The 20230-nt window shown below is 36.7% G+C and overlaps 2 protein-coding genes across 6 annotated transcripts in view; one reads left to right on the forward strand and one right to left on the reverse strand.

Moving 5' to 3' along the window:
- LOC113677108 (gamma-aminobutyric acid receptor subunit beta-2) overlaps nt 1-10442 on the forward strand; it is a 14810-nt gene extending 4368 nt beyond the window's left edge. For 2 of the 4 annotated variants that reach the window (XM_089197834.1, XM_089197832.1), the window contains exons 3-11: nt 3839-3950; nt 5515-5621; nt 5895-5962; nt 6072-6289; nt 6389-6471; nt 6631-6768; nt 7042-7256; nt 7720-7878; nt 8459-10442. In XM_089197834.1, the coding sequence (XP_089053960.1) occupies nt 3871-3950; nt 5515-5621; nt 5895-5962; nt 6072-6289; nt 6389-6471; nt 6631-6768; nt 7042-7256; nt 7720-7878; nt 8459-8737 (1347 nt within the window). In that variant the 5' untranslated portion in view covers nt 3839-3870 and the 3' untranslated portion in view covers nt 8738-10442. Of the gene's footprint in view, nt 1-197; nt 286-1837; nt 1859-3838; nt 3951-5514; nt 5622-5894; nt 5963-6071; nt 6290-6388; nt 6472-6630; nt 6769-7041; nt 7257-7719; nt 7879-8458 lie in introns of those variants that run through there. The other 2 variants (XM_089197833.1, XM_089197835.1) reach the window with 2 other exon arrangements.
- A 1165-nt stretch (nt 10443-11607) lies between these two features.
- LOC113677088 (gamma-aminobutyric acid receptor subunit gamma-4) lies at nt 11608-19170 on the reverse strand. Of its 2 annotated transcripts, none has more exons than XM_027193837.2 (10): nt 18718-19170; nt 18511-18600; nt 16978-17093; nt 16574-16641; nt 15853-16070; nt 15360-15442; nt 14750-14896; nt 14148-14515; nt 13947-13994; nt 11608-13318 (listed from the first exon to the last, which is right to left on the reverse strand). In XM_027193837.2, exons 2-10 carry the CDS (start codon nt 18597-18599, stop codon nt 12965-12967), a joined length of 1491 nt encoding a protein of 496 aa, XP_027049638.2. In that variant the 5' UTR covers nt 18600; nt 18718-19170; the 3' UTR covers nt 11608-12964. The 2 variants fall into 2 exon arrangements, with proteins under 2 accessions (XP_027049638.2, XP_089053956.1); XM_089197830.1 differs by having other exon boundaries at nt 12343-13318; nt 14148-14437; nt 18718-18881.
- Nucleotides 19171-20230: the final 1060 nt, after the last annotated feature.

Genomic DNA, 20230 nt, shown 5'->3' on the forward strand with positions numbered 1-20230 from the left:
TTCTAAGAAGCCGTCCGCAACGACGTGAGAGCTCTTAATTTATGCTAATTCTTCACCGCGAAAGTTTCGGCCGCTGTCCAAGTTGTATAATTAACGGTGTGCTCGAACACTCTCTGTAGTTTCCGTAAACTCAAAGCTGTTTGTAATGCGCGTAGTTAAATGCAACAATGATACTACATGAAAACTGTCAATTTCAGATCGCCTAAGGGTTGAATCTAATTGATGTAATTTCAAGAAATGCTTTTCGCATAAAAATCAGCGTCTACACGCAAACTCGCAGCATTGGTGAGTATTGTTTGATATCTTTTGTGGTATTTGTAGAGAAACATTCTTTATTCTATTTAATCCACGAAATCAATATCACAATAACATGGAACATTTTGTAAATGCAAGTCAGAGTTTATGCTAGGTTTTAAGTCAGTCGTCATAAGGTAGATGTGCCGTTTGAAATTGCTTTTACTGGGTTTTTTCTAAGCCCTTTTCACTTCAGTGTACCTAATTATGTAGTTAGGGTAGAGCTCTACTGTCGCATTGGATTAGGATAACGTGACTAAACAACTCTTCGGGAATAGTGTCGTTAAGCTTCTTTACTTAAATGTTTATCCAAATAAAGCTAGACTATCCTCGTAGCAGTTTGCATTTTGTGCAGTGTATTCGAATTCACCTTACGTGATTAATATTTTAAAACAATTCAAAAGGCTTTTAAAAGAAAGTCACTCGTGCCGTGTTGTTGTTATGCTTGGGAAGACCAGTCTCTATGAAGTAATCTATTCTTGAGTATTCGACAGATCTTCTCCTATAGAATCTAAGTTATTCTTTTACGATTTCTCATGCAAGAGAGAGCTTTTGTTGCTAGTTTATGGAAATAACATTTTGCTCTCGAAACAAGAATTAAAGTAAAGCTTTAGACGATATTATTCCTAACTCGAGCTGCAATGGAAAAGGTTGTGTTTGCTGAGAATTTAGTCCACATAAATAATGCACATTTTAAAGCGGATGTGACTGAACGGTTATTTGGTGAACCAGTTACGAAAAAGAATAGGAAGTGGCTGACAAAAAAGGATTCCCTTGTGGCAAACAGCCTTCCATTGTCTCTTTCTGCCAGATACCTTGAGTCTATCATTAATTTTTGTAAAGAATTCCACAGGGTTCCTAATCCCACCTGCCAAAAGAAATGTTCAGTTTTTGTCATATAATATCGGTTTGAAATGATGAAATATAATTTTCTCTGCCTTAACGACAGGTTGCATTTAATGTGTTTTTGAAAAAGGTTGGTTAAAATTAGGTAATGGTACTTCTTTAAGAAATACACTTCTGTGCTTGTCTGGTGTATTTTACTATGATAATTGCAAAAATAACGTAATTTGTTTGGTAAAATTCTAGAATCATTCTTCAAATAACAAACATCATCTTTTTTGCTGCCACTCTACCGGTTTTCGGAAATCACCATGCATTACAGTCCGTGCAGCTCTGGTTGATTGGAAATCTTTTAGGAAGTGTCGCCAACAAAGAAAAAAAAAATTAGCCAATTGAGGACCACCTTACTGCTGGTCACATACATGTTAAAATGGGAAAACAATGTTTAATTTCCAAAAGCCCTTTCTGTAGAGAGGTTGGGTAATAGCATTATAAAAGTATCAAACGATCTTGCATCTTGAAAACAGTTATAATTCATACAACACATGGCGCTCTCGTTTGCCATTTCCAACTTGAGATTGCGAATTTGCTTATGATTTGAGTGTTTACAACGGATGTTTAGGAGGTAACATTTGTTTTGCCGAACTAGACCCTTCTAACTGCCATAATGTCTGCGGTTAAGGCCTTACATGTTTACAAGCACTGATAACTCAATTTTCTGGTACGATTTTAATTTTTGTTGTCTATAAAATGAGGTTATTTTAAGATTTCGTTGATGTAAGAAATGTTTGGAAAGAACTTAGTAGATACAAGGCTTGAATTATCTAATGAAAGTTCGAAAGCCGGAACTCTCTGTAGTGAAGATGGTTTAAATCTTTAAAAAAAGCTTCATGTCCAAGGCAAACTGCCGAATTTTATCAGTCTTGTATGAGTAGAACGGATTGTAAAGCAGTCAAATAATGTAACTCCCCTGTAACTTGGATCTTGTATTGTTTTTCGATCACACTGCCAGAAACCCTTTTGTTTACTCAGATTTGTTAGGAAGATCAGGTTTATTGTGATACCTATACTGTAAATAAAGACCCAACTAGCTTAATAAATAATACCATATGGCATAGGAATATAAGGGTGTTCTACCCAAACCTCTCTGAGCGGCAGGCCAAAGAAAAGCAAAATAATGTTTAAGCTGCGAGAACCGATTTGTATTTTGACTGTTTCACGTGTTTGCGTGCTGGAGCCTACTTGACAAACCACTGGATATATCATAGTTATAACTGCACTTTCCAATTGCCTTGTAGAATCGATTTGAATTTTATTTATCGATTTCGAGTCATTTTCTTTTGAGGAATAAAAGCAACTTCGTCTAAGATGTAGTTTAACGTCATTTGTGTTTTCTGGCAAAAACCCGTTTCTTTAACTACAAAAGACGATTGGGTAAAACTGCCTCGACAATTGCTTGAAAACAATTCCGGATGCCTAGAAGACTCGGTATTAAATTTACTTTGTTGAAAAAGCAGATATCCATTGATCCCAACGAATACGAATGAATTGATTTGCAGTCTTATTTAATATAATAGAGAAATGATCACAATGTTAAGAAAGAAAACACTTCCAAGATGTGTTTCTTAGACCATTAACATTTTACGGAAACCTCTGCGAATCAAGACTCGACACGCTAAGCTGGTGAAAATTTAAAGCCTTTAGTTTAACCACCAAATTCATTACATTGAAAAATTCATCAAGTCGTGGTAAGTTTAATTTTTCAGATTTGTAACCACAGCAAAGAAACCCAAATGCAAACTTGAACTCAAATATTGTATTTTGTCAACATATTCGTTTCACAAAACAGCTTAGCTTTAATCTGAAAAGACAAATCTCGTAAAAGATTCTTCCTTAGATTGGCTTTTTACCAGCAAAGCGATGTTTTAAAAGATCTTCGATCTGCGAGGAAACGAGTTTAAAACTGTATTGGTTCGCTTGCTATTTACTATACTGATTGAGGTAAATCGCTTAGCGCCTTAGGCGTTCGAAACAATGGTTGTGGTGGTGGAAGACACGATTTTCTATCTTCTCTTACGATGAATAGGAATTACATCTCAATGATACATTACAGATATCGTAGTTATAGCAGTTATCGCAGTTGGTAAAACGGCCCGGATTTTGTCGTCGTTCCCTACCGTCTAAGTTCGTCAAGGTTTACTGAAAACAGAAAATATGACTCAGGAGGATATTTGCATAATGTGGCAAACAGAAAAGAAGCCAAAACTATCTCGCTGTCGGTCAGACTGTGGTGTCTTTCAAAACATTTGAATCATATGGCTTAGAATGCTATTTTTCGACTAAACAGTATAAAAATTCTGTCCAGTGAGCATTTGGGCAATGTCTTTTGTTGACATTCTAGCTTTAAGAAACCTGGTTACCAAGAAGTATACCGCGATATTTTTTTTTGCAGTCTCTTAGTGGAATTGCTGTGATGATCCGCTGTGTGTGATGACAATTTTCTTTAACGTTTTGTTATCAAAGCAGGAGTAATTTGCATTTAAGGGTTATCAACAATTTTGCCAATTATGCATGGATGCTTTTCGCGGTCATCGTGTAAATAAATCGCCAATTGATTTGCGTAAGAAAAATAAGGTTTTTCTACCGTTTTTCCCTCTATTCTTTCTTAAAACATCCCCGTGTTATTTATTTATGTTAACAGGTCTTTGAAGTCAGGACTTAACATCGACAAACATGAGGTTTCCGTCGACAATATTATTCTGGATGACTTTAGGAAACGCTATTTGGAGATTGGCTGAAGCAGAAGAAGAAAAGTAAGATATTATTTCATTCCGTTAAAACTTTTTACACGAGCCCTTACAAAAAGTTATTTTCAAACATTATTATGTGTAGGAAAATGTTCTGTGTTCCCTGCTGGTATATGATAAGAAAATAACCGACTTATTCGGCCATACGTACTTCGCCATTGGGGATAAGAAGGAAAACATAGGGTTATAATATTTCCTCATATCTGATCTGTAAGGAGTACATTGATTAGCTCTATTGTAAGTAATCATAACCAGTTCCTCTTTTTGCCGACCTCTGCCACAGTTTGCCTTCTCAAGTGCGATGATCTGTTCTTCGTAAATAATATATGTTTGAACGGCATGCAGTATTGTATTGATCTTTTTCAAGCTGATATTGTTGTACAGAAAGCCACTAATATTAACCATAGCAAGTGAACAGCAATGCAAAAAAAAAAAATTTCTGAGCTCCGCCAGTAAAGGGGAAGACAAATAAAAGTTTTAATGAAGATGAGTTCAAGCGGCTCAGAAAAAACCCTTTATTCTCCTCTCTCACATCGCAACAGGGAATCCAGGCCCTACTTTAAATAAACGAGTTGCACTTAATAGGATAGGAAGTGCAGACGTTTTTAGACGCCGATGGCGATCAAAGTCCTCTTACAGCAATAATACGGGAAGTTCCTGTTTTTGCATTTAAAACGAAATAGCACAAACAAAAGATACCTGACATGTCCCTGGAAAAGAAAATTTGAACTTCCTGTTACCCTCCTCCTCTAAAAAACATCGTCACAGAAATTCAGTTTCATAATATCCTGCCCACCTACGACTTCAGCCCGATGGCAATTCAAATAAAAACGACCGATGCACTAATTAGATGCACCTGATGTCGGCAAAAGATCATTGTCGTGTGCTTACATATGCTGCCATTAAAACAAGATGAAATAGAATAAGTTAGAATCATGTAAAATGAAATAGTATAACAAAATCAGTTGAAAAAAAAATGGAATTGGCATCACCCTTAAAACTTATTTAGATCCGAGAACATTTTATCTCTGTCCTTAACTCTACTATGTGCTGTGATTTAAATTTCAAAGATGTTGTAAAATTTAACATCTGAATGAGCAAAATAATAATTTGATAGATAAATAGATAGATCCATGAATGATTAGAGGCAAAGTTTTTGAGGAGCCTTTATTCTTTGTCAAGGGCTCTTATGAGAAATAAATGAATTAAATGATTTTCCGACCTGTTGATGCAACCACAGGCGTCCCAAGCTCACGTGGTAATGCTACCAAATGAGGCATTGATCCTCAAAGGTAAACTTAATTTGACGGAATTACCGAAGAGAAAACGAAGCTTGAAAAAACTGTGGCCTCGATGGAACACCAATAACGTTTACCTTGCCATCATTATGTGTCCAGGTGTTCGAAACACATCTAAGCATGAATTTACTTCAGACTTCTCTTTATGTAATTTCGTAATTGCATTGCCCCTGAGAGGAAAACTTTTTAATTCATTATTTTTACATTTACATACTGAAAGTGACCTTGAGGAGCAACGCATGTTTATGATTTTTTCGCGTTTTCCATGATAGGTCCCTTAAATATTATGAAAAGTCGATGGAAGAGGCCTTACAGCTTGCCAACAAGATAAATGCTGCTTTAGCTGTGCATGACAAGAAGGTTCGACCAAACGCTGGAGGTGAGAAGATAAATCAGGAGACATGTTAATCTTTAAACGAAAATCACTGATCAAATAGATAAGAAAAAAAACCCTTCAAACTAGACAGAAGTCGGTGATGCTTCCATAAGCTGTAGTGATTTTTTCCTCCAATCCCGATAAGGGAATGGATGGGCTTATTGATTCAGATGAGTAACTCTTAAATTGTAAGACATAGTAACCGATGTTTCTCCATTATACTCTACTGCACACTAAGACTTTCACTGAGCCACATGGACTAATTCTCTCTCTCAGGTCCTCCTGTAATGGTTGATGTAGAATTCAAGATCATTTCGATTGGAGAGATTAAAGAGGCTAGCATGGTAAGAGATAAATCTACTATAGGATAGAAAGGTTTTTGATATTAAAAGAGTGAATTAAGAATTTAGAATATGTAAATTGACGAATAAATTATTTTATCCCCTCTGAAAGGAATACACAATGGATATCTTCTTTCGTCAATGGTGGGTTGATCCAAGGCTGGCGCACAATTTTAGCACTCCATTCAACATGGCAGGGGACGCTACCAAGTTGATTTGGACACCAGATACATTTTTTTGGAATGTAAAAGCTGCCAAATACCACAAAGTAACAAGGGAGAACATGAGAATCAAAATCCACGGCGATGGAAAAGTGTATTTCAGTACGAGGTAAGACTAAGTTCCGGGCTCAAACAAGTTTCCCAAGAAGGTTATTGGTTTTTTTTAATATTTCAATGCTAAAGCTGTTTTTCCCTGTTTTGAATGCAGGATTACCTTTACGGCTCAGTGTGACATGAATCTTCGCTTGTATCCAATGGATATTCAAGTTTGTCCATTGACCATTGAAAGCTGTGAGTAGGATGTTTCAATCTCTAACGACCAGGATGACTTCATCAGTTGCTTTTAATGAATTCTGATACTCTCAAGAGAAGTGACTACAATTAAGAACCCGATTGTCGAATAGATTTTGATACACCAATTTTTAATCACTTTTCACTTTTCATCACTAGATGCACATACCACAGCTGATGTTGATTATCGATGGAAAGGAGGAAAGTCACAGGGTGTTGAAATCGTCTCTAAAGAAATGGCCCAGTTTGAGTTTGTTGGTGCGAAAACCTCAACCAAAGCAAACACCAATAGTAAAGGTAAGATAGGAAAAGCTAAACATTTTGCGAAATATCGTTGAACCATGAAAATAATCCACATGAAAATTAACATTCTTGTCTTTACGATGAAACTGAGTATTTTGATTTTAGCAGTGATATTTTTTGTTCAAAGACCGGAGGCAAATCCGATGTATTACATTCCTTTCCTCTTCAAACTTGAAATGCATTTAAAAAATTTTGAGACTACTCCATAGTAAAATAAAAGAGGAGAGTTATTGATTCATTGAAAACTGTGCTATCCTTTGTTTTAAGGTTCTTTTGCCAGCCTGCGGGCATTTTTCACATTCAAGCGTCGCGTGTCGTACTTCATCACAGCGACCTACATGCCTGCTATGGTCCTTGTGATCCTCAGCTGGTGTTGCTTCTGGATCACCCGCGCTGCTGTACCAGCCCGAGTCACCCTCTCCATAACAACAATTTTAACCACCATACTACTCTACGGTTCGGTCAATTCTAATATGCCTAAGGTAGTTACTCAGTTATCAGACAAGTGAATGAATTTGCATCTTCAGCCTAATGAATGTCGAGGGCGTTAAGCTGTGCCATTGTATTTTAAATACTATCGAATTCAGTATCTTTTTGAAAGTCCTGTTGTTGGAATCAGAAATATTTTTTGTTGTTAACAAGGAAGGGTGTGGTTTGGGTGGTAATCTTGGGTCTGATTTATGAAGGTTAGGCTTGTCGCTGTCTCACCATAGCTCAGATTCTTTTTCTTCTTTTTCTGGATTATTCCGTTTTTCTTTCCCAAAAATTAATTCAAAGTGTCAAATTCTAGTTCAACCTTGCTTCAAACAAGCGTTAAAAGCTTTTCAGCTCTTAAGCTCTTCAGTGAGTGAAAAAGCTACTTTATTTTGTGCTTGACAGAAAAATAAAAAACTCTGATGCATACTTCGATAATTTGTTCCAAATTTTATTCCAATTTTTCAACAGGTGAGCTACAGTAAAGCCATTGACTACTTCCTCATGACATCATTGGGATTTATCTTTATGTCACTTCTGGAGTTCATTCTCGTCCTCAACACGGATCCACGCTTCTGGACTCAAAAGCGAAGAGAGCAAAAGGCTGAAAAATTGAAGTCACTTTACAAAGTAATGACTTAAGACAGCTTGTCAATACTGCATTCTGTAAGACATTGTTAAGTGCTCGGAGGCCATCCATAAGGCCGCCTTATCTGCACCTACGTTAGAGACATACGCTTTAGAGAAATTTGCTCTTTTTTCTTAACCCTTTCACCTGTCAGCTGGAAACGAACGGCATGAAGAAGTTTGAAAGATGAACAAAAGGGTAATTGTAATGCTATACGAATCATTAAAAACGTTAAGTGGAAACTGGAAATAACTTTTTTTAAAAGGATTTGAAACCTTTCACAAAAAGGGACTTGTAGGAAAGCATTTGGGATTGTACATACAGCTAATTGACGCGGTTACTGGTATTTTCGATGGATAGCACTGCCAACCATGGAAAATGGACAACCACAATTCATTTATTATCATTTAGTCTACTCAGTTTGTCAGAGCTTATTAATGCAAAAGCTAAAACATGGTAAAATGCCAAACCTGACGGCGGCGTCGTGCAAACTATTGCTTCTTCATTTCATTTTTACTCGGCAGAAAAGTAACGTAGAAAAGAAAAAATTGGTAATGCAATATCGTTTTATTTATCACTCAGGAAACTCCAACCGAGACTGTTGTCACGCTCATGGACGGCAAGGCTAAACCAACCGATATTCTTAAGGAAAGCACAGACATGACTCCTTTTAATGGCCCAACCAAAGAACGTGAGAAGGATCCACCAAAGGCACCAGAAGCACCACCAGCTGCCAAGACCCATTGGATCGATTACGTCGCTCGTATTCTTTTCCCCATTGTCTACTTCTCCTTTGTAACCTTCTATTGGATATACTACATTAACCATCCTGAGTCAGCCATGGGTGGAGTTACTGAGTGATGCTCAGTCAGTACCTTGTCGGAAGTTGACTTAAAGTTTGTGAGCGTATTATAAACTACATATGGTGTTGTAGCTTTTCTTCTTTCGCTATAGCTCATATTAATTCTTTTAGCTGGACTCTGTCACATGAGAAAAGTGCTTAATAATTTATAAAAAAGCAAAAACCAATAAGAGCTCTCAAAATATTAGTTCTAACTTCTCTTCGGCCTCAAATTGATTACTAAAAGCAATGTGTTAAATACTAAGCTCAAGGTGAATTTTCAAGTTGATATGTGTTTGCAAGGGTGGACTAAAATCACTGGAAAAGAGGGTTATTTGAGGGAGTACAGTCATCTTATCGGTGCGTAATTCAGACTCATCTTTGGAGGCAAGTATAAAAGTAGTGGTATGGTCTTTTTTGATAATTTTGGGAAAATTTTGTTTCATAATATGCATATCAAAAGCTGCTTTACGAAGAGGAAATCTGTCTTGCTCTATGCAATTATCCCAAGAAATTACTTTAGCTTCTCTGTTGTATTTTTCGAGAACTTGAATTCTCCTTGGGGTCGTAGAAACAAAATAAAACAGAAAAGGTCAGCTAAGTCGCATTTTGTAACTGTTCAGCGCGCGCCCTCCTTATGAATGAACACGCGCTTTATTTTGGTTCAAACATGATTTCGAAATTACGACTTAGAGTTCATAATGATGAATAAATAGCGGAAACGTTTGGTTAGGTGGAATGGGAATACACTTGGCCCTCATCTAGTGAGAGAGCCTGTCAGTAAGACGCCTTACTTTTTTCGATGCAAAATCTTTACGACTAGAGTTTAAGTCAGAATAACGACGGATTAATTTATCAGCTGTTAAAAAAATGAGATGTTTATATTAATGGGAGCATAATATTAGAACTAGAACACAACCTATTTCACTTAGCTTATGTAACAGAACACCTACAGTAGCTACATGATGGTTCCGGATTCTAATAATTTGGTAAACTAATTTTTTTCGCGGTCTATCGAAAGGGAAAACAACACCCACACAAAGACAAACAAGAGTGAAAAACTTGTAGATGCAGCGCGGTATGTTTTCCTTACCAGAAAATAATTTATCATTTGATCACAAGCCTCAGAGGTAGCTAACTCATTCCATGGAATGTACATTTATAGTACAGCAGAATGATGTCCAGTCAATTGCTAATTTAAGAGACAAGAAATACAAATCGAGCATTTAAAATTAGTGTAGTGGATGTTTTCACATCTTGTCCTTGTTCTGCAAATAGTATGCGCCACTTTAAAAAACGAGATAGCAAAAGTCAGAGTCTGAGTTAGTGTCAAATTTGGTATTTAATTTAAGTATAATTTATCAAAATGAATCATTTTTAAATATACACGACCGCGATAATATTATTATTAAACGTTAAACGTATTGAATTCGTGGCAATTATTACAGATGTTAAGCTTACAACTTGCAATAAGCGTCATTGTAAAACATTTCCAAACAATTGTTTAATGATTTCAAGAGGAACTTCTAAGGAGAAAAGAAGTCATCTTCGAATTTCCTATTTGGAAAAACTTATTGATCGTTTTAATATTGATGTAAGGACAAAATTGTCACGTTCTTGAACTTTATTAAGAAGACATCGACGTCTGTTCTCTGAAATTGTTAATATGGCAATGTCTTCTTGATAATATGTAAATAAAAAGCTCTTTATTAACAGCTAATAAAAGCTGCGTGACATTTGGTGAATTGAATTGAGAATCTCATTTGAGTGCATCTTATTAAGTACCTAGAAGAAACGACGCAGTTTCATGTTATGTGAATAACGATATTCCTACAGTGTACATGACAAGCATAAATGGGTAAATTTCTGAAGAAACTGTGGTGCTGCGTCGGTGGTAGAGTATAACAAGGTAATTTCGTAAATTGGCCACCGAAAAGAGTTTCAAAGCTCACCTTTCGAGCGTTAGCCCTTTGTAAGAGCGAATATTACGTTATCAACTAAGTCGATAATACCAAATTACCTTGTTATTTGACAAGCAGTCGATGTTTTTTCAGTGGGAATAACGTGCGGTTGAATTCCCTTAGCTTTTCATGCGTTTTTCTAGGCATGTAATAAAATCTCCACACACTGAGAAATTGTGGATAAACATCCCGAAAGACCATAAAATCTCGGGGTTATCAAGAAATCCAGATGATCTGGAACAAAATAAAACAAGCGTAGGATGACGCACTAGGAATGCGGAGTAGTAATGCCACAGTGTGCATTGGGAAGCCCCCTCCCCACTGATTTTGACCTCCTCATTTGGTGTTTAAAGAACGTCAGTACGCAGCGACCCTACTGAGTCTTAAGGAATGACCTCAACCTCGTTTTTGTTGCGAGGTTGACTCTGCAAGAATAAAACTCTGCCACCGCGTGATAAAACTATATGAGGTAAGAAACGTGCCAAATCTTGACCTCAGTTATGTAGTAGAGAAAGGTGCCATTTTATTAATCACGAGCATGGGAAAAAAGGGAGCTCTGATCCACCCATGAAAAATCGATATTTTGATCTCTAGCTTCGGCGCTCAAGACTACCGGGTACTCTATGGTGACCTTGGCCAAAACTGGGTTCATATGTCCTTACCAAGCTGGTTTCTGCTCTTCGTCCCTGCTTCAAAGTAATTCAGATTTCAACAAGAGGCACAAACAGTGGACAAAGAACCATGTCGTGGATGTTGTACTGTGCGAAACTAAAATGTTTTCAATTGTCGTATGACCTATGAAGGTCAGAGGAGAATATTCAATACTGGTGATCTACAAAATCATTTAAAATTGCTCTGTGCTTCAATAAATCTAAAAGTTTAAATAGAGTGGTCCAAAGATAATAATTTTGTGATTAAAAATTTTCAATTCCTCAAAAACTCACAACTGGCTTTTTATTTCCTTTTATGGTAGATGCATTATTATGCGTCTAATTACCTTATGGCATAAATCATAGGTTACACATGTAAACAGCAATAGGTCTTGCATGAAAAATCCATGGGTCATCTATCCTGATGTTCTCGTCAATCCTCTCAGACTACGTTATCTCAGTTCTAAAACTCTAAGAATTACACGCTTACCTTGTTAGTAAGTTACTTTGTTATACTTAAGACGATGACTTGTTGAAGAAGCTCAGACGTGTGGTGAGGGACTTATCAGTGAGCGAACTCGTTAATTTGTTGATAAGCGTGTGAGTGCGGGTGTCAACGAGTTACTGAGTCAGTCGGTAAGTTGGTGAGTCAGTGAGTTACAGTTCCGTCAAGTTCCGTGATTGAGTCATTGAGTGACTCAGTGAGCCAATCGGTATGTCAGTGTTTGAGTATGTACGAGTATAATTGGTTAGTCAGCCTGTTCTTCAGCTAGTTAGTTAGTTGGCTTATTACTTAGTTATTTGGCTTTTTGATAAAAGTTTGTTATTAAGAGTTATTTTGTGAATTTTCCATTAAATGACAAGTTGATTACTTCACTCTTGGTGAACTACTTCATTACTTTTCTCGTTATTCCCTTAATTAGTAAGCCTGAACAAGTTTGTTAGTTAGTGGGTAATTAAACTTGCTCAGATGTAAGCTGGCAGGATAGAAATTGCAATTAGTCAAAGAAGCTCGGTGGTAAGTTTTTATTCTGTTATCTATAATGCTTGCTATTTTACACATATGACGTGCACTCAGATAGCTAAAAAGAAGACTTTCGAATTGAATCGTTCAGAATAAATATTTGGGTGCTTCAATTTAGTCCTCTTATGAATAATACTCCTATTGATGGTATTCTGAGTTGGTTTTCGATCATTTGTGTGCAGATTCCGGACTAAGAATATTTGGGTGGTCACTGCGTTTTTTTTTTTCTGTTGAGCTAAGTAACTTGTGAAATTTTAATATGTCGAACGAAGACGCCCATTTTTCACTGAACATTTTCGATTCCTTTATTATCCGTCCCTGTTCCCAAAAGCAATAAATAATCACTACTGTTAAGAATTAGTCTCAGTTCTAACGAAACATGGTTCGGGAGCTCAGCTACAAAATTACTTCATAAAACTCAGCGTTTACTGATCATGAAAGATTACTTGCAATTTTATGCTTTGTTTAAACATTCAGAGAACTTATATTACTTAACAGCGCTTATCGATTAAGAGTGCCCCCAAATTTTCCATGTAAAAAATCATTGTTAAAAAAAAAAAAAACTTGCATCAAATAAATTATGATTAAAAAAAAAACTTAAGTCGGTGATTTTTAGAATGGTGCTTGATCTACAAATTTACGCCAAAACAAAACAAGGAAGGCAATGTAACTGGCTGGGAAGATAATTCGGGAAATTATGTCGACCCAGTGGGAGCTGATTTTTTTCCCCTTTTTAGGCGGGTCTTTATTGATAGGTTTGACCTGAATCTTGCCTTGATGCATTGCACCCGTGTTATCGAATAACATCACTGTAGCTCCTTGGCCTCCGTTAGAGACCACTACTCGCTGAGTAAGTGTGTGACCACACCCTCCCACGTGGCTATTTACTGCGGGTGTACTAGTTTCAGGGGAGTGGCTGATCTCAGCGTCGATGAGTTCTGTATCTGGCTCAGTATTGGAGCTATTCTGTGAAGAAATTGAAAGATTACTTTTTTAAGAAACAAAATTAAGAAAAATACTGTACAATCACATTTAAAAGACTCCCCCTATGGGTTTCAAGCTAGTGATAAACTTGCAAACTAATCAAAGTTCGATGTGCTCGTGTTTGAACGAGGGAAATTAACTAGCTAACTAACATACCAATTAAGCATCTAAACAAACACATAATCAGCCAAGTGACCTAATGAATGACTAACTCAGAACTCAACAAATGCTTAGTTATTTTACTTTATAATTAACTGATTGACTGACATACTGACGAGCTTACTAATTTACTGAATGGCTAACTAATTAATTATCTAACGTATTGACTTACAAACTGAGAGATTGACTGATAGGTTAACTTACCTTTGAGGTTCGTGAGGCACGAAAATACAAAGGAAATATCACAACATAAGATATATACAGATATATTTTTACCAAAAGGTGATGCTCGACTGAGTCTGACTAGTGGAGATGCAGGTTATTATGCATTTGTTTCCAATCTTACTATGAGAAGAGATCGATTAGAATAAGGGTGCAGCGCCAGTGGCTAAGAAACTACAGCATACCTCAAAGATACCAGTCACAACAAGAAGCTAATAAAGATTTTTACCTCTTTCTCGCGTACGGCATCCATAAGTTTTAGTGGCTGTTTTCCTCTCTATTTGTTAACAAATATAAGGTATTGTGGTAAACAAAAACATGCATTTTATATAGTTCGCCGGTAAAAAAAGAACACTTCCAGAAATGAATAAAGTACATGATTAAGAGCAAGAAAACTGGTTGAGTTGATATAAAAATTTGGTGATATTACCTTTTTGGGTCGTAATCTCAGGCACACCAAGAGACATTGTAGCCATTTAGGGTCAGGATCAGTGTTCAATACAATCACAAACTCCAGAAATGAAAGGAAAATGAACCCAAAGCTGACTAGTAAGAAATAGTCTTGAGCCTTACTGTAACTGACTGGTGGCATGGCTTCGTTCACTGAGCCGCAAAGCACGATGGCTGTAAGAATTATTGTGATACCCAGTGACGCACGTGCGGGAACAGAATCACGGGAAATCCAGAAACAGCACCATGAGAGCATGACAAGAGTCACTCCTGGAGAGAAAACCGAAGAAACGAAATATTCCAGACGGCGTTTGAACGAGAATATAACGCTCAGACCGGCGAACGAACCTGCATGTCAAAATGGAAAAAATACCACACGATGTAGTAAGAATTACGCATTCAAAATCAATGATTTCAAATGCAAACGAGGGGTCACCGTAATTTTGTTTTCATAGCTGTTCAGAGGAGGATCTACGAGTCTCTTGTGATCCCTCATTGTTACGTCACACCACCTCGTCAATTCGAGGAAATTTATCCGAAAGAAAGGAGAGGAACTTAACTAAAAATTCATCAGCTTGATACCTTTGCTGTTCTTTGTGTCTCTTAGTTTCGTGTCTATGCCAGCCAACTCAAACTGAGCCATCTCTTGGGAAACAATTTCGATCCCTTTTCCTTTGTTGGCGTCAGTTTTTCTCCATTTATAATCCACGTCATCAGTAGTATGAGCATCTGAAATGATAAGTAAATCAGCCAAACGATGAGGCATACTCGTTACCTTCTCCAGCATTGCAAATTGTACTATTTCTAGAGTGTGATTGGTTAAGTAAAGAGAAACTGGAGAAAGATAATTACAATTTTAAAAAACGCAAGAGGGAGTCCTCGGTAAATATTTGGACTTCAAACCTCCAATCTCTCGATAGGATTTACCCTAAAAACATTGCGGTGAAGAGGGCTTGTTGGAAGCCTGGCTGTAAAATTATGCTGAGTTCTCAAACGATGTTACTTCTCCGAAATCGAAGTGAATATTTTCTTAAGAAGTAAATTTCAGAAATAATAGGGCATTCTTCTGCTTTTTATTCATTTCTCAGTTTGACTGAAAAAAAATTGAAGTAATCTGTAAATAATCTTTTTAATGTTTGCAAAACAAGATCAGACCACTCCAACTTTGATATCGAGTTACAGACGTACTCACAGCTTTCAATGATCAGAGGACAGTGTTGGGTGTCCATTGGGTAAAGTCGGAAGTCCATGTCACATTGCGCCGTCAAGGTTATTCTGCAAAGAAAATGGAAACAGATATCACCAAAAGGTATTGAGAATATTTTGTTTGTCATTTTAGTTGCTTTGGCTAATAGAACATTGCATCTGAGGGCTCGAAATAATTTCTAAGAACATATCACTTTTGGCCTCCGTGAGGTACGTACTGGAGCGGAAGAAATGTCCCCTTAAATAATTATTCCGTATGTCGTATTGTAGCTGTTATCACAATTTACCCCACTTTACTCTTCAAAAATTCAATAATTATTCAAAACATTTCCTGAAATTAGAAGTACTAGACTAAATTACTCCTTCGCTTCCACCAGTTGGATTTTATTCGCCAAAATTTAAGCCTGCCCATCATTATTCTCGTGAATATCATATAGCTTCTAAGGTTCAAGTTTACGGAAGAAAAACATTTGCATCACCTTGCGCTGAAGTATATTTTCCCTGTGGAGTAAATCATAACTCGCATGTTCTCGCGAGTGACATAATGGTACTTTATTCTTTTTACATTAAAGAAATATGTGTCCGGAGTCCAGAAAAGCTTGGAAGGATCTCCTGCCATGTTAAATGGTGTACTAGAATTATGCCTGAACCTTGGATCGTACCACCACTGGCGGAAGAAAATGTCCATCGAATAATCCTGGTTTTTAAAGAAATGAAAGCTAATCAGAAGTCCAAGTAAAATTGGTTTACTGCTATGGCAATGATGTAGCTATGAGTTGTCGCTAGTGATTGCGTGAACATTGGGTTTGTCAAGGAAAGGTGACTATGATTATTAATAGAAACATCTTTGCATGGGCTCAGTTGTCACTGCTATACTGGAGTAGAGCACCCTGGGGAATATTCTCTACGCCTAGTTGTATGTCTTCTCCCGATTAACAACGATCTTCAATCTTCATTGTAGAATCTCCATAAGGTGTGAGTTGATAGATTTTTAATTTAGATGACGCAGCGTCGGTTGATTGAGTTACTATTCACTTATCTTCACTCTTCGTTGTCACTCAAAAACTATCTCAGTAAAACAACTGAGGTAGGCTACTGCATGCTATAAAGTGCAATCCCTCGGGACCTGCCATGGAAGACAGCACTCAACAGATAGTTGAGAGCCTCACACCAAACAAATAAATATAACATCTTTAGTACCATGTTTGCCTCGTTTAGCTCTCCAAAGGAAACAACTTTGATCTCCACGGTGATTTCAACAGGTTCACCTATTGAAAAGTGAACCAAAGAAAGAATTTGTTATATGAAGTGCACCCTCAAGGAACAATGGATAAATTAAGTGAAGGTGGTTTAGAATGTGTCGGGATAGGGATGCTTTGAACAGAAAAGCCTTCCTGTTTTTCTACCCGAGAGTATTAGTTAAACAATAGCTCAGAGTCGATGTCCAAACATTGACAGACGGTATTTGTGAATTCTATGGTTTGGTAAAGGAATGGAAAATCAAGGAACTCTGGTATTATAAATATAAATGCTAACGTTAGCAATTCGTGCCGTAGCTGATTTGATTGCAGTTAGATGCATTTATGATTTCTTAAGCAGCTTACCTCCGGCATTAGGGCGGAGTTTAGGGTCATAATTGGCTAGTATTTCATTAATGGTGGAAGATAAATTGGCAGCCTCTTCCTTGCCACGTACCCAGTCTTCATCCTCCTCTAAAGACCTGTTTTATGAGACATCTAATAATTTAAGATGTAACAAGTATATATCAAAGCACGCGTTATATAAAACATTCTGAACGTAAGTAGATATACTTAGTACCTAATTCTCTGACAGCTGAAGCCAGTGTCTAGAAAAAACGTTGGTTCTTATCGTCAGTGTATTTTATAGTTCTGTGAACATTTTTTGGACAAGTTGCAGGTGTCAGTTGGTAATCTTTAGTTTAAGTAGGATCATTATGACATCACTTTAACGCTGTGCTCATGAGGGTTACATAACACCTCTAGCGATAACGGACAGGTGAAATTTCTGTTACAGGAAATACTGATTCTTAAGTTCTAATTATCAGCCAAACATGCTTTCAAAAATGCATCCTCGTACGACTTTTTAACTATTCATTCCATCCTTAATTAGACCCTCAAACTAGTATGATAAAATCTCATCCGGCTTCGAAGAATACCAAATGAAACGGTGTGAACTTCCTGTCATACATTATGCATAGTTAATTGCGGGTAGCTGTTTGTAACTGCTGTCTTAATCGATTCCTCTAGAATTAATGGCTACTTGTCTCAGTCCAAGGCACTATTTTTTGGTTTGCTGCTTTTAACTTTTTTCTCATTCTACCAAGTTACATACTGATGCAAAGTAGAAATCATTCTTTCCCCCCTTACTTGAATGTCAGTGATAAATTGATATTTCCAAAGGAGTAAGTCATATCTTTCAATAGACAGGGTCGTCACAAAACAGGATGCAGTGCTGTGTTTGATGATAGACACGAGAAAGGAAAACATCGATGAAAAGATACTTTTCAAATAAAACATGAACGTTAATTAGTAAAAACTGGCAGTCATCTCAGTCGAATCAAGGTCGCTTTTAAGTGTTATTTTCTGGCGATCTTCTTTCTAATTTAATAGGAATTTTGACATTTCCTATAAGTTCAATACTTCAGAGGTTTGGCCGGCGATATAATGCATAACTAACTACGAAGCTCTCTTCTTTGTTTTGTTAAGTTTCCAACCAGGCTATGTTTTGTGACAGTCACTTTTGGTAACTTTTGCCATAGATGTGAAGCGAATCAGAATTTTGCATTTGGAAACTTAAGAAAGAAACCAGAAGTTACCAACTTAAGTCTTGGGAATGTGTGAGCGTTTTAGTTCATTCACGAAGCTTTTTGCTTCAAATGATACCCGCATTCTCGTACAAACATGTGGGATAAGTATGAAGTGACTAATAATTAAAGGGTCGATTCAAGGAAAGAATAATTTATTACTAGTATCGTTCAGCCATAAACTTAAAAGAAGAAAAAGCCTTAAAAAATTATTTGTTTTCTTTGTATAACAAAGCTACAATTCTCATCAAATTTTGGAACCCGTGAACGCGAAATTCATAGGTTCGCGTGTTTTTATGAATAGACAAATTACCTTTCGTGTCGGTGGCCTGTAATCGAAAACCCATGGCAGAAAGAAGCTGCTAACAGTAACAAAGTCACCAGTGCATGTGGCAAACTCATTCTGAAATCCAATATATTGAAGAGTGATAAACGTAACCTCAAAATTTTGCGATAGATCGAATCCGAGAGATTTCTAAGGATTTATAATATAGAGGTATTTAAGGTAAACATATCTTACTTGTTAGCTTCGAGCCAATGACGAAAAAACTTGCGGTTAAGATTAAGAAGTCAGTTAAAATATTCACTTAAGTTCGGGAAAAACAATTTTTGACAGTAATAGTTCAGTCATAATATGTCTTTCTATGGGAGGTTTGGCAATAACTATTCGTAACCAAGAAATTTGCAAAACAATCAATTAGCCGCATTGTACCTAGCCAAATTGTCAAACTATCAATAATACATAGTCTCATAATATTTGCGCGCTCGATTTTTAAATACAATTTCAGGCACATTTACAGACTGTAATATAATGCAACACGTGAGTTTTGATGTAGATTCTTAAGACATTATGGTTATTCGTTCTATATGAATAAATTACTAAGCTCTCGATATTTTTTGGTGCGATAAAAATTGTTATTTCATAGGGAGCCAAAATAAATGAATTCAGGCTACAGTTTTACCCGGCTGAAGCGCTGCCATGCAGCGAGCTCAGCAGGTCGATAATAAGAAATGACAGGTGGGTATCCTCGTAAACCTAACTCATACCTGTACTTTTTGTTCGAATGTTACTGACAAGTATCTAACACATAATGCAGAGCTAAACAACTAATATGAAGAAGGCAGAGGTGAAAGGTTAAAATGAAAACGAGTGATTCCCTCTTTAGTGTTTGTTGTTTTAAAAGTAGTGAACTTGACGAAAAAGCAGAGCCTGCTGTTGCAAAGTTGAAATAGATGGATGATGTTTCATGTTGCGACTTCGACTTTTTCCTGATTCTTGATACGTTCAAAATCCTCCTCACTGTACAATTTATAGACATAAAAATTAAAACCTCTTGCACAGTGTGGAGAAAAAACTATCCGTTTCCTTCCCCAACTGGTAAAGATGTTAGCTTCTTTGCAAAATTCACCTCCCGTGACATGTTATTTTGAGCAGTTGGAGGTCAGATTCGAACCAATTCGAAATTGAAAAGTTTCAAATAAGTTACTTTTATGTTACTTTATCTCAAAACTCGTCATTGCGCTTTTTTGAAGTCGATGGAAATGCGAAAGAGCATGATCATTTAATGTACCGATGAAAATTGAATTTTCCTAGAATTATTTTTAGAAAGCCCCATACAACATTAATTAGGTAAACAATATGCGTAGGTTTGCGACTACGGTTAGATTCCGCGGCGATGGGATAGGATCTCTTTTCCTCACAGCGTAATCATAATATCCAACTCTAGATAGCGTTTATATATCTAATACTTAATCAGCAGCCACTGCATGGTATAACTGGAGGGATTTTTGGTCTGAAATATCGCAAACCAACATTGAAAAATAATTCGAATTCATTGTTAGTAAACCAAAGAAATTAATGTTAATCCACAACGAAATGTTTGCCCAGCCGTTTACTAACTTTAAAACCGACAACTTACTAAGATAATCAAATCATTTTGTGGCTAAAGTAGAGAACTAGTGAAAGCGAAAGACAAGCCTTTTCTAATCGGGAAGTTTCTCACGCATTTGCAAAAAGCGGGAGGGCCCCCTTC

Source organism: Pocillopora damicornis, chromosome 2, assembly GCF_964200805.1.
Source record: "Pocillopora damicornis chromosome 2, jaPocDami1.2, whole genome shotgun sequence".
Classification (NCBI taxonomy): domain Eukaryota; kingdom Metazoa; phylum Cnidaria; class Anthozoa; order Scleractinia; family Pocilloporidae; genus Pocillopora; species Pocillopora damicornis.